A 13,365-nucleotide genomic window follows, 5' to 3' on the forward strand; every position below is an offset into this window, starting at 1 on the left:
AAAACATCACGGTACAGTTAAACAGTGAGTCATCCTTACGCTGCTGAATAAAAACATCACGGTACAGTTACACAGTGAGTAATTCTTATCCTGCTGAATAACCACATCCCAGTACAGTTACACAGTGAGTAATCCTTACCCTGCTGAATAAACAAATCCCAGTACAGTTGCACAGTGAGTAATCCTTACCCTGCTGAATAAACACATCCCAGTGCAGTTACACAGTGAGCAATCCTTACCCTGCTGAATAAACACATTCCAGTACTATTACACAGTGAGTAATCCTTACCCTACTGAATAAACACATCCCAGTACAGTTACACAGTGAGTAATCCTTACCCTGCTGAAGGAACACATCCCAGTACAGTTCTACAGTGAGAAATCCTTACCCTGAGGAATAAACACATCCCAGTACAGTTACACAGTGAGCAATCCTTACCCTGCTGAATAAACACATTCCAGTACTACTACACAGTGAGTAATCCTTACCCTACTGAATAAACACATCCCAGTACAGTTACACAGTGAGTAATCCTTACCCTGCTGAATAAACACATCCCAGTACATATGCAGTGAGTAATCCTTAACCTGCTGAATAAAGCCATCCCAGTACAGTTACACTGTGAGTAATCCTTACCCTACTGAATAAACACATCCCAGTACAGTTACACAGTGAGTAATCCTTACCCTGCTAAATAAACACATCCCAGTACAGTTACACAGTGAGTAATCCTTACCCTGCTGAATAAACACATCCCAGTATATTTGCAGTGAGTAATCCTTAACCTGCTAATAAAGCCATCCCAGTACAGTTACACTGTGAGTAATCCTTACCCTGCTGAATAAACACATCCCAGTACATTTGCAGTGAGTAATCCTTAACCTGCTGAATAAAGCCATCCCAGTACAGTTACACTGTGAGTAATCCTTACCCTACTGAATAAACACATCCCAGTACAGTTACACAGTGAGTAATCCTTACCCTGCTGAAGGAACACATCCCAGTACAGTTCTACAGTGAGAAATCCTTACCCTGAGGAATAAACACATCCCAGTACAGTTACACAGTGAGCAATCCTTACCCTGCTGAATAAACACATTCCAGTACTATTACACAGTGAGTAATCCTTACCCTACTGAATAAACACATCCCAGTACAGTTACACAGTGAGTAATCCTTACCCTGCTGAAGGAACACATCCCAGTACAGTTCTACAGTGAGAAATCCTTACCCTGAGGAATAAACACACCCCAGTACAGTTACTCAGTGAGTAAGCCTTACCCTGCTGAATAAACACATCACAGTACAGTTGCACAGCGAGTAATCCTTACCCTGCTGAATAAACACATCCCAGTACAGTTACACAGTGAGTAATCCTTACCCTGCTGAATAAACACATCCCAGTACAGTTACACAGTGAGTAATCGTTACCCTGCTGAATAAACACATCCCAGTACAGTTACACAGTGGTTAATCCTTAACCTGCTGAAAAAAGCCTTCCCAGTACAGTTACTCAGTGAGTAATCCATACTCTGCTGAATAAACACATCCCAGTACAGTTACACAGTGAGTACTCGTTACCCTGCTGAATAAACACATCCCAGTGCAGTTACTCAGTGAGTAAGCCTTACCCTGCTGAATAAACACATCCCAGTTCAGTTACACAGTGAGTAGTCCTTACCCTGCTGAATAAACACATCCCAGTACAGTTACTCAGTGAGTAATCCTTACCCTGCTGAATACACACATCCCAATACAGTTACACAGTGAGTACTCGTTACCCTGCTGAATAAACACATCCCAGTACATTTGCAATGAGTAATCCTTACCCTGCTGAATAAACACATCCCAGTACAGTTACACAGTGAGTAATCCTTTCCCTGCTGAATAAACACACCCCAGTACAGTCACACAGTGAGTAATCCTTACCCTGCTGAATAAACACATCCCTGTGCTGTTACACAGTGGTTAATCCTTAACCTGCTGAAAAAAGCCTTCCCAGTACAGTTACTCAGTGAGTAATCCATACTCTGCTGAAGAAACACATCCCAGGACAGTTACACAGAGAGTACTTGTTACCCTGCTGATTAAACACATCCCAGTACAGTTGCAGTGAGTAATCCTTAACCTTCTGAATAAAGCCATCCCAGTACAGTTACACAGTGAGCAATCATTACCCTGCTGAATAAACACATCCCTGTACAGTTACACAGTGAGTAATCCTTACCCTGCTGAATAAACACATCCCAGTTCAGTTACACAATAATAATGCCTTGCCCTGCTGAATACACACATCCCAGTCCAGTTACACAGTGAGTAATCCTTACCCTGCAGAATAAACACATCCCAGTACATTTGCACAGTGAGTAATCCTTAACCTTCTGAATAAAGCCATCCCAGTACAGTTACACAGTGAGCAATCCTTACCCTGCTGAATAAACACATCCCTGTACAGTTACACAGTGAGTAATCCTTACCCTGCTGAATAAACACATCCCAGTTCAGTTACACAATGATAATGCCTTGCCCTGCTGAATACACACATCCCAGTCCAGTTACACAGTGAGTAATCCTTACCCTGCAGAATAAACACATCCCAGTACATTTGCACAGTGAGTAATCCTTAACCTTCTGAATATACACATTCTAGTACAGTTACACAGTGAGTAATCCTTACCCTGCTGAATAAACACATTCCAGTACAGTTACACAGTGAGTAATTCTTACCCTGCTGAATAAACACATCCCAGTACAGTTACACAGTGAGAAATCCTTACCCTGCTGAATAAACACATCCCAGTTCAGTTACACAATGATAATGCCTTGCCCTGCTGAATACACACATCCCAGTCCAGTTACACAGTGAGTAATCCTTACCCTGCAGAATAAACACATCCCAGTACATTTGCACAGTGAGTAATCCTTAACCTTCTGAATAAACACATTCCAGTACAGTTACACAGTGAGTAATCCTTACTCTGCTCGATAAACACATCCTAGTACAGTTACACAGTGAGTAATCCTTACACTGCTCGATAAACACATCCTAGTACAGTTACACAGTGAGTAATCCTTACACTGCTGAATAAACTCATCATAGGACAGTTACAGAGTGAGTAATCCTTACCCTGCTGAGTAAACCCATCCCAGTACATTTGCACAGTGAGTAATCCTTAACCTTCTGAATATACACATTCCAGTACAGTTACACAGTGAGTAATCCTTACCCTGCTGAATAAACACATTCCAGTACAGTTACACAGTGAGTAATTCTTACCCTGCTGAATAAACACATCCCAGTACAGTTACACAGTGAGAAATCCTTACCCTGCTGAATAAACACATCCCAGTACAGTTACACAGTGAGTAATTCTTACCCTGCTGAATAAACACATCCCAGTACAGTTACACAGTGAGTAATCCTTACCCTGCTGAATAAACACATCCCAGTACAGTTACACAGTGAGTAATCCTTACCCGGCTGAATAAACACATCCCAGTGCAGATACACAGTGAGTAATCCTTACCCTGCTGACTTAACGGTCTGCAGTTTAATTATTTCTGTTAATTATTTGCACATAGCAGAGCCACGATATGCAAAGGAATTGTAAGTTTTGTTACCTGAGTCCTGAGCAGATGCTCGCAGAGACCTGGGATCCGGGGAATCTTCTAATGGAGCCCTCATAGGAACAGCGATACTGTCAGATGGTAGTCAAATTTGAACATAAATATTCCTGATATTCATAGCATCCCAGAAGAATTCTCTGCTAAGTTTGCTTCCAAATATTACATTGCATTACCAACAAGTGTAACAGTGTGGTGAATTCTCCGTTTGAGAGACTACTGATGCCGGGACTGACTACGGGGTTTACCATGGCCCCGATGGGTACCGACTGGCAGAGTCAGGCAGGACATGCTCATGGGGCAGCACCCCAGGCATGTGGAACTAGTGAAATTCCAACGCATACCGTGGTGTGACCTGCTGGGGTCTGCAATGCCACTGAAGAGTCTGCCAAGCTGCATGGCGGCACTTGACCCCGCCACTGCCTTTCCCGCCAGGAAGATGGCACCCTGCAGAGCTACCCTGAGGTCCCTAGACGCAGAGCTGGAGTTATTGATGGATGCCATGGAAGAGAGGTGGGACACCTTGTAGCCCGGGCTGGCAAGGAGGTTACCACCCGCCCATATCAACTGGGCCTGGGCACTGGTGGCAGGGTGTGGGCCCCACCGCGAGGACAGGACAGCATTGCCGCAAAAAGCTGCAGGACAGAGGCCGGTGTCTTGGCCTTGCCTATCTGATAGCCAGGAGACGGATTTTGCTTGGGTGAAGGGACCCGAGGCCACAAAAGCCGGGTGTGTGCTTGAGCGACTTGGCGGAATTCCTGAGCTTCGAAAAGAACAAAGAACAAAGAACAAAGAAATGTACAGCACAGGAACAGGCCCTTCGGCCCTCCAAGCCCGTGCCGACCATACTGCCCAACTAAACTACAATCTTCTACACTTCCTGGGTCCGTATCCTTCTATTCCCATCCTATTCATATATTTGTCAAGATGCCCCTTAATTGTCCCTATCGTCCCTGCTTCCACTACCTCCTCCGGTAGCGAGTTCCAGGCACCCACTACCCTCTGTGTAAAAACCTTGCCTCGTAAATCTACTCTAAACCTTGCCCCTCTCACCTTAAACCTATGCCCCCTAGTAATTGACCCCTCTACCCTGGGGAAAAGCCTCTGACTATCCACTCTGTCTATGCCCCTCATAATTTTGTATACCTCTATCAGGTCGCCCTCAACCTCCTTCGTTCCAGTGAGAACAAACCGAGTTTATTCAATCGCTCCTCATAGCTTATGCCCTCCATACCAGGCAACATTCTGGTAAATCTCTTCTGCACCCTCTCTAAAGCCTCCACATCCTTCTGGTAGTGTGGCGACCAGAATTGAACACTATACTCCAAGTGTGGCCTAACTAAGGTTCTATACAGCTGCAACATGACTTGCCAATTCTTATACTCAATGCCCCGACCAATGAAGGCAAGCATGCCGTATGCCTTCTTGACTACCTTCTCCACCTGTGTTGCCCCTTTCAATGACCTGTGGACCTGTACTCCTAGATCTTTGACTTTCAATACTCTTGAGGGTTCTACCATTCACTGTATATTCCCTACCTGCATTAGCCCTTCCAAAATGCATTACCTCACATTTGTCCGGATTAAACTCCATCTGCCATCTCTCCGCCCAAGTCTCCAGACAATCTAAATCCTGCTGTATCCTCAGACAGTCCTCATCGCTATCCGCAATTCCACCAACCTTTGTGTCGTCTGCAAACTTACTAATCAGACCAGTTACATTTTCCTCCAAATCATTTATATATACTACAAAGAGCAAAGGTCCCAGCACTGATCCCTGTGGAACACCACTCGTCACAGCCCTCCAATTAGAAAAGCATCCCTCCATTGCTACCCTCTGCCTTCTATGGCCTAGCCAGTTCTGTATCCACCTTGCCAGTTCACCCCTGATCCCGTGTGACTTCACCTTTTGTACTAGTCTACCATGAGGGACCTTGTCAAAGGGCTTACTGAAGTCCATATAGACAACATCCACTGCCCTACCTGCATCTATCATCTTTGTGACCGCCTCGAAAAACTCTATCAAGTTAGTGAGACACGACCTCCCCTTCACAAAACCATGCTGCCTCTCACTAATACGTCCATTTGCTTCCAAATGGGAAAAGATTCAGTTCATCTTGAGTGGGTCGGTTGGTGGGTTCGCCTGGAGCTGGAAGCCGGTCACATACACTCCATTAAGGAGGATCGAGGGGTCAGCATAATGAGGGTTGGGTGGGGGGGGGGGATAATTCACTGAGTGTCTTTAAGACAGGGAGCGATAGGTCCTTGATCAATAAGAGGCTGGGTGAAGATGGGCAATCGCCAGGCCAGTCAAGGTGAGGCACCACCGCGCTCCTGGCACCAACCCCGCCCCAGAATCCCGTACCCAGCACCACCACCCCCCCTTAGCAGGCAATCGAACCCTACCCGCCTGCAGTCCATCGCACCCCACCTTGCACCATATTCCAATGTGGCCATGTGAAATGGCCTGCTGGAAAGAGTGATGGGAAATTCGGCCAAGCTTGAACACGACAGGCTGCAGCCTGCAAATATACAAACTGCAGCCCAGACCTTATGCAGAAACTCACACCTGCAAAAGGCCATTAAAAGACAATTAAATGATCAATGGGACTATCCTGTCCATCACATTGTCTACCAGACGCAGCGACACCAAGCCCCTCCCAGGATTGGCCACTGACTGCCCACCCCAAAATCGATGTGGCAGCCCCTGATTGGACGTGGCCGATCAGGGGGAGGGAACCCTGATTAATTGATTAACAGTGACCCAGAGACCGCCCACAAAAGGGGCAGGGAATTCCAAGCCAGTGAAAAGGCAGTGCAACCTTCACTCGCTCTCTCTCGACTGCCGCACCAACAGGGATGAATCCACCAGCCAAGAAGAGCCCACGCCATCCACAGAGGACGACAACAGGACATGGACCACTTACAGAACCGCAGTGCTGCCAGACTACTGGATCCATATAAGGCCGTATCTACTCTTGATCTGCCGGTCATCTGGGAGTTCAGTCAAGGTCTTTTATGTGTGTTCATTATAGTCCAATGTGCATGAACGTGTGATTAATTAAGTAAACAACCTTGTGTGTGTGCCAAACTATTATTGTACTTATCAACCTGTGTGATCATTTGTCCATCTTAGATGGGTCAAACACACTGCGGTTATAAAAGAATAACAGTGTTTCTGGCAACCAACACCCATACCAGCCGCCATTGTCGGCTGGCCTGCATACCTAGGACACTACCTGCAGACCGCTGCACTGCCTATGTCTGAGTGCCTCACGCTGAGCATTATCTGTCCAACCAGGCGATGGCGGCCCACAACCTTTGGGAGAGGGCACAGTAAGAAGTCTTGCAACTTCAGGTTGAAGTCCAACAGGTTTATTTGGAATCACTAGCTTTCGGAGCGCAGCTCCTTCATCAGGTGAGTCAAGTTAGGGTGGGATGGAATACAGCAAAGGGGGCAAAGAAAAAAGAAAAATACAGCACAGAGCAGGTCCTTCAGCCCTCCAAGCCTGTACCGGTCATGATAATATTCATCGTTATTGTCACAAGTAGGCTTACATTGCAATGAAGTTACTGTGAAAATCCCCTAATCGCCACATTCCGGCGCCTGTTCAGGTACACCGACGGGGAATTCAGAATGTCCAATTCACCTAACAGCACGTCTTTCGGGACTTGTGGGAGGAAACCGGAGCACCCGGAGGAAACCCACGCAGACACGGGGAGACAATGCAGACTCCGCACAGACAGTGACCCAGCCGTAAATCGAACCTGGGACCCTGGCGCTGTGAAGCCACAGTGCTAACCATTGTGAACAAAGAGAAAAAAGAGAACTAAGAACAATACAGCACAGGAACAGGCCCTTCAGCCCTCCAAGCCTGCGCCGATCACGTGCCCTATCTAGACCAAACGCCTGCATCCTTCTATCCCCCTTCTGTTCATGTGTCTATCCGGATAGGTCTTCAAGGTCGCTACGTGTCTGCCTCAACCACCTCACTTGGCAGCGCATTCCAGGCCACCACCACCCTCTGTGTAAAAACCTTCCCCCGCACATCTCCACTGAACCTTTCCCCCCTCACCTTGTTCTTGTGCTCCCTTGTAATTGTCAATTCCACCCTGGAAAAAGCCTCCAACTGTTCACCCTCTCTTTACTCCTCATAATTTTATAAACTTCTTTCAGGTCGCCTCTTAGCCTCCATCTCTCTCGGGAGAACAATCCCAGTTTATTAAATCTCAGGCAACATCCTGGTAAACCTTTTCTGTGCTCTCTCCAAAGCCCCCACGTCCTTCTGGTAGTGTGGTGCCAGAATTGGACACAGTATTCCAAATGTGGCCGAACCAACGTTCTATATAATTGTAACACAATTTTCAAGCTTTTATACTCGATACCCCGTCCTATGAAGGCAAGCATGCCATCTGCTTTCTTTACCACCATTTCCACCTGTGCTGCCACTTTTAAGGATCTGTGGACCTGCACGCCCAGATCTCTGTGTCTCTATGCTCCTGTGATTCTGCCATTTGTTTTATAGCTCCCACCTGAATTGGATCTTCCAAAATGCATCACCTCACATTTGTCCGGGTTAAATGCCATCTGCCATTTCTCTGCCCAATTTTGCAGCCTATCTATATCCTGTTGTATCCTCTGACAATCTGCATCACCATCCGCAACTCCTGCAATCTTAGTATCATCCGCAAACTTGCTAATCAGACCCGCTATGTTTTCTTCCAAGTCATTTATATATAATACAAAGAGCAGAGGTCCCAGAACTGATCCCTGTGGAACACCACTAGTTACAGACCTCCATTCGGAAAAACACCTATCTTTTGCACGGTCACGCCCCCACGGGGCATGGGACGCATTGACATTGCGATCGAGGCACCCGAGTCTGCTGCTCCGTTCCGCGCCCGGCGCCAACCTCGACTTTCTGCTGACGCCATATTGTCCGCCCGATCGCGATTCACAATTACGGCGTCGCTGGCCGGGGAATCCTGCCCGACGCTATTGAGAGAGGAGTCTTCATGCGAATTAGGAACGGGAATAGGACATTCAGTCCCATGACCCTGCGCCACACTAGCGAAGATCATGGCGAATCTGAGGCCGGCCCATGTGATGTCAAATCCCCAACTCCCCAGCAGACAGGTAGGCAAAACGTTGGAATAAATGGGTCTTTTTCTGATTGGCAGGCAGTGACTAGTGGCGTACTGCAGGGATCTGTGCTGGGACCCCGACTGTTCACATTATAGAAATGACATGGATGAGGGAAATAAATGAATTATATCCAAATTTGCAGATGATACAAAGTTGGGTGGGAGGGTGAGCTGTGAGGAGGATGCAGAGATGCTTCAGCGGGATTTGGACAGGCTGAGTGAGTGGGTACATGCATGGCAGATGCAGTGTAATGTGGATAAATGTGATGTTATCCACTTCGTTACAAAATTAGAAAGGCAGATTATTATTTTAAAGGATGTAAATTGAGGGAGTGGATACTCAGCGAGATCTGGACGTCCTCGTGCATCCGTTGCTGAAAGTAAGCTGAAATTACACACATGTGGCCTCACCAATATCCTAAACAATTGTAGCGAATCATCTCTAATCCTATACACCAATATTCTCGCTGTGAAGGCCAACATACCATTTGCCTTTACTGCCGGTTGTATGCTGTATCTTCACCCTTTCAGCGACTGATATCCGAGGACACCAATGTATCGCTGAGTAACATTGTGCTTCCTGTCTGCTAACCAGCTTTCCATCCATCTCAAAACACTACCCGCAATCCCAAGTGCTTTAACTTTATCTGCCAGTCAAAAACCTTCTCAAAGTCTAACTAATCCACATCCATCGGTTCTCCCAGGTCAACTCTAGTATTTTACATCTTCAAAGAATTCTAGTAGATTTAGAATAGAATAGAATAGAACATTACAGCGCAGTACAGGCCCTTCGGCCCTCGATGTTGCGCCGACCTGTGAAACCACTCTAAAGCCCATCTACACTATTCCCTTATCGTCCATATGTCTATCCAATGATCATTTAAATGCCCTTAGTGTTGGTGAGTCCACTACTGTTGCAGGCAGGGCATTCCACGCCCTTACTACTCTCTGAGTAAAGAACCTACCTCTGACATCTGTCCTACATCTATCTCCCCCCAATTTAAAGCTATGTCCCCTCGTGCTAGACATCACCATCCGCGGGAGAAGGCTGTCAAACATGATTTCCCTTTTGTAAATCAATGCTGACTTAGTCTGATCACACCACCGCTTTCCAAATGCTGTGCTATGAAATCCTCGATAAAGGACTCCAGCAACTTCCCTACTACCGAGGTTAGGCTCACTGGTCCATAGTTTCCTGTTTTCTCTCTCCCTCCTCTTTTGAGTAGCGGGGTTACATTCGCTACCCTCCAATCAGCAGGAACTATCCCAGAGACCAAAGAATTTGGATAATAACAAACAATGGATCTACTCATTCTAGGGCCACTTTCTAAAGTACTCTGGGATGAAGATTATCAGGCCCTGGATATTTGTCGACCTTGAAAAGCATTAATCTGCCCCAAACCATTTCATCACTAATACTAATTATGTTCAGCCCCTCACCAGAACTTCTGCTTCTCAGCATTTTTTTTTCTTCATTTACAGGATTTGGGCGTCGCTGGTTGGGCCAGCGTTTATTGCCCACCCCTAGTTCCTCTTCAGGAGTTGGTGGTGAGTTGCCTTCTGGAACCGCTACAGTCCTTGTGGTGTAGGTACACCCACTGTGCTGTTAGGGAGGGAGTTCCAGGATGTTGACCCAGCGACAGTCAAGAAACGGCAATATATTTCCAAGTGAGTGACTTGGAGAGAAACCTCCAGGTGGTGGGGTTCCCAGGTATCTGCTGCTCTTGTCCTTCTAGATGGTAGAGATCGTGGGTTTGGAAGGTGCTGTCTGAGGAACCTTGGTGAGTTACTGCAGTGCATCTTGTAGATGGTGCACACGGGGCTGCCACTGTGCGCGGTGGTGGAGGGATTGAATGTTTGTGGAAGGGGGGAGCAATCAAGCGGCACATCAAGCGGGGTTGCTTTGTCCTGGACGATGTTGAGCTTCTTGAGTGTTGTTGGAGCTGCGCTCATCCAGGCAAGTGGAGAGTACAAAGAACAAAGAAAAATACAGCACAGGAACAGGCTCTTCGGCCCCACAAGCCTGCGCCGATCCAGATACTCTATCTAAAATTGTCGCCTATTTTCTAAGGATCTGTATCCCTCTGTTCCCCGCCCATTCATGTATCTGTCTAGATACATCTTAAATGACACTATCGTGCCCGCCTCTACCACCTCCGCCGGCAATGCGTTCCAGGCACCCACCACCCTCTGCGTAAAGAACTTTCCACGCATATCTCCCCTTAAACTTTTCTCCTCTCTCCCTGAACTCGTGACCCCTAGTAATTGAGTCCCCCACTCTGGGGAAAAAGCTTTCCATTAAAAATATTCCATTACACACCTGACTTGTGCCTTGTAGATGGTGGACAGGCTTTTGGGGGTGGGGGGGGAGGGGTCAGGAGGTGAGTTGGGGGGGCTCAGGGTCAGGAGGTGAGTTACTCTCCTCAGGATTCCCAGCCTCTGACCTGTCCTGGTAGCCACAGTATTAATGTGGTTAGTCCAGTTGAGTTTCTGATCAATGGTAACCCCCAGGATGTAAATTGTTGGGAATCAGCGATGGTAATGCCATTGAATGTCACGGGGCGGTGGTTAGATCCTCTCTTGTAGGAGATGGCCATTGCCTTGCAGTTGTGTGGTGTAAATGTAACTTGCCACTTGTCAGCCCCGAGCCTGGATATTGTCCGGGTCTTGCTGCATTTGGACAGGGACTGCTTCATTATCTGCGGAGTCGCGAATGGTGCTGAACATTGTGCAGTCATCCGCAAACATCCCCACTTCTGACCTTATAATGGAAGGGAGGCCATTGATGAAGCAGCTGAAGATGGCTGGGCCGAGGACACGACCCTGAGGAACTCCTGCAGTGATGTCCTGGAGCTGAGATGATTGACCTCCAACCACCACAACAGCTTCCTTTGTGCCGGGTATGACTCCAACCAGCGGAGAGGTTTCCTCCCCCGAGTCCCATTGATGCAGCGATGGTAGGGTGGTGGGTGGGGTCTGGGCTGCGCGGTGGGGGCTGGGGGGGACGGGACACCCAAACAGCTGAGGACACTCTGCAGAACCAGGACCAAGGTGAGTGGTCAGTGAGGTGCAAAACCAGATGGCTGCCTTTCAGGCCACAGCAATGGCAGTCCGTGCCTGGACACCGCCCTGGTCTCATGCGGGGTCACCCCCCCCCCCCACCCCCCAGCTCTCCCCCATCACCCCCACGACCCTGGCAGGGCCACTCCCCCAGCCAGCCCGGGCCAGTGTCCAGCCCGGCAATGCACAGTCGCACCTCTCCGTGTCCTACCTCGTCTCCCGCCCTCATCAGCCACGGCACCAGTTTCCCAATTTTTAAAAGTACAAGTGAATGTTGCCGTTGGGAATTCCCCCTGATGGAGGCAGAGGATGGCAGCGTCCTGGAGAACAGCTGATGATATGCAAATTGTGTTCCCTGTAGTTGCGGAGTGGAACACATTGACACTGCTGTCGAGGTGACAGAGAATTGCAATTCGATGTGATCCCGGCACCAGCCACGGGTTTGGTGTCAAAACCGATTGTCCAATCGCCTTTCCCGATTTCGCCGTCAGCCAACGGAGAATTCGGCGCAAGAGGCCAGTGTGCAAAATGAATTATTTATTTAAATAAATGTAAAGTACCCAATTCATTTTTTCCATGTACACCAGTCATCGAAAGCAAGCATCTGTCACCATGTCCTGAGTAACGTGACATGTCCTGGGTCCTTCTTAAAGACGGATCCAAAGTATTTCTTTAATACCTCAGCCCCAAGGTGTAAATTCCCCGTAATTCCATCATCAACCCTGTTACCTCCCCTTTTACTCTGTGTGTGCCTATAGAAGGCTCTGGGATCTATAGAAGGGGAGTGGCGGAGAGGAAATGAAACATCAAAATCAGTGTACAATAACTGCATTGAATAGTCAATGGATCTCAATCAGGTTTCACTTTGCAAGAGATTTCTCACCAGTTCAGTCTCCTTCTCTGTGACCAGAGACCCATTTGAATCATAGTACGACACCTGAAACCCTTTTGGCAAGAGGAGTCTGGGGAAAAAACAGAAGGGATTAAGATTCAGCAGAATGAGAGTGAATGGTCGAGTCTCTCAGCACTGCTCTGTCCACATACAACACATCCTGTCTGATCCTTCTCGTGTCAAACCAGTCATTTCACTTGATACCAACTCGAGTCTCCTGATGTGGGACAAGCTCCGATTTTAGAATTAAAGCTCTGACTGAGAACGAAAGGTTGTGGCCATTTCGGAGGCATGGATAGAGCAAGGACAGGAATGGATGTTGCAGGTTCCGGGGTTTAGGTGTTTTAGTAAGCTCAGAGAAGGAGGCAAAAGAGGGGGAGGTATGGCGCTGCTAGTCAAGAGCAGTATTACGGTGGCGGAGAGGATGCTAGATGGGGACTCATCTTCCGAGGTAGTATGGGCTGAGGTTAGAAACAGGAAAGGAGAGGTCACCCTGTTGGGAGTTTTCTATAGGCCTCCAAATAGTTCTAGGGATGTAGAGGAAAGGGTGGCGAGGATGATCCTGGATAAGAGCGAAAGTAACAGGGTAGTTATTATGGGAGAATTTAACTTTCCAAATATTGACTGGAAAAGACATAGTTCGA

At 47.6% G+C, this 13,365-nt stretch overlaps 1 protein-coding gene across 1 annotated transcript in view; it reads right to left on the reverse strand.

Moving 5' to 3' along the window:
- Positions 1-3,618: 3,618 nt before the first annotated feature.
- Positions 3,619-13,365, reverse strand: part of LOC140409461 (disintegrin and metalloproteinase domain-containing protein 15-like) — a 40,198-nt gene continuing 30,451 nt past the window's right edge. The window contains exons 4-5 of the mRNA XM_072497894.1: positions 12,713-12,791; positions 3,619-3,699 (exon numbers count right to left, since the gene is read on the reverse strand). Coding sequence (XP_072353995.1) covers positions 3,619-3,699; positions 12,713-12,791 — 160 coding nt within the window. The remainder of the gene's footprint in view (positions 3,700-12,712; positions 12,792-13,365) is intronic.

The sequence above is a fragment of the Scyliorhinus torazame genome, chromosome 3 (genome assembly GCF_047496885.1).
Source record: "Scyliorhinus torazame isolate Kashiwa2021f chromosome 3, sScyTor2.1, whole genome shotgun sequence".
In the NCBI taxonomy this organism is placed as follows: Eukaryota; Metazoa; Chordata; class Chondrichthyes; order Carcharhiniformes; family Scyliorhinidae; genus Scyliorhinus; species Scyliorhinus torazame.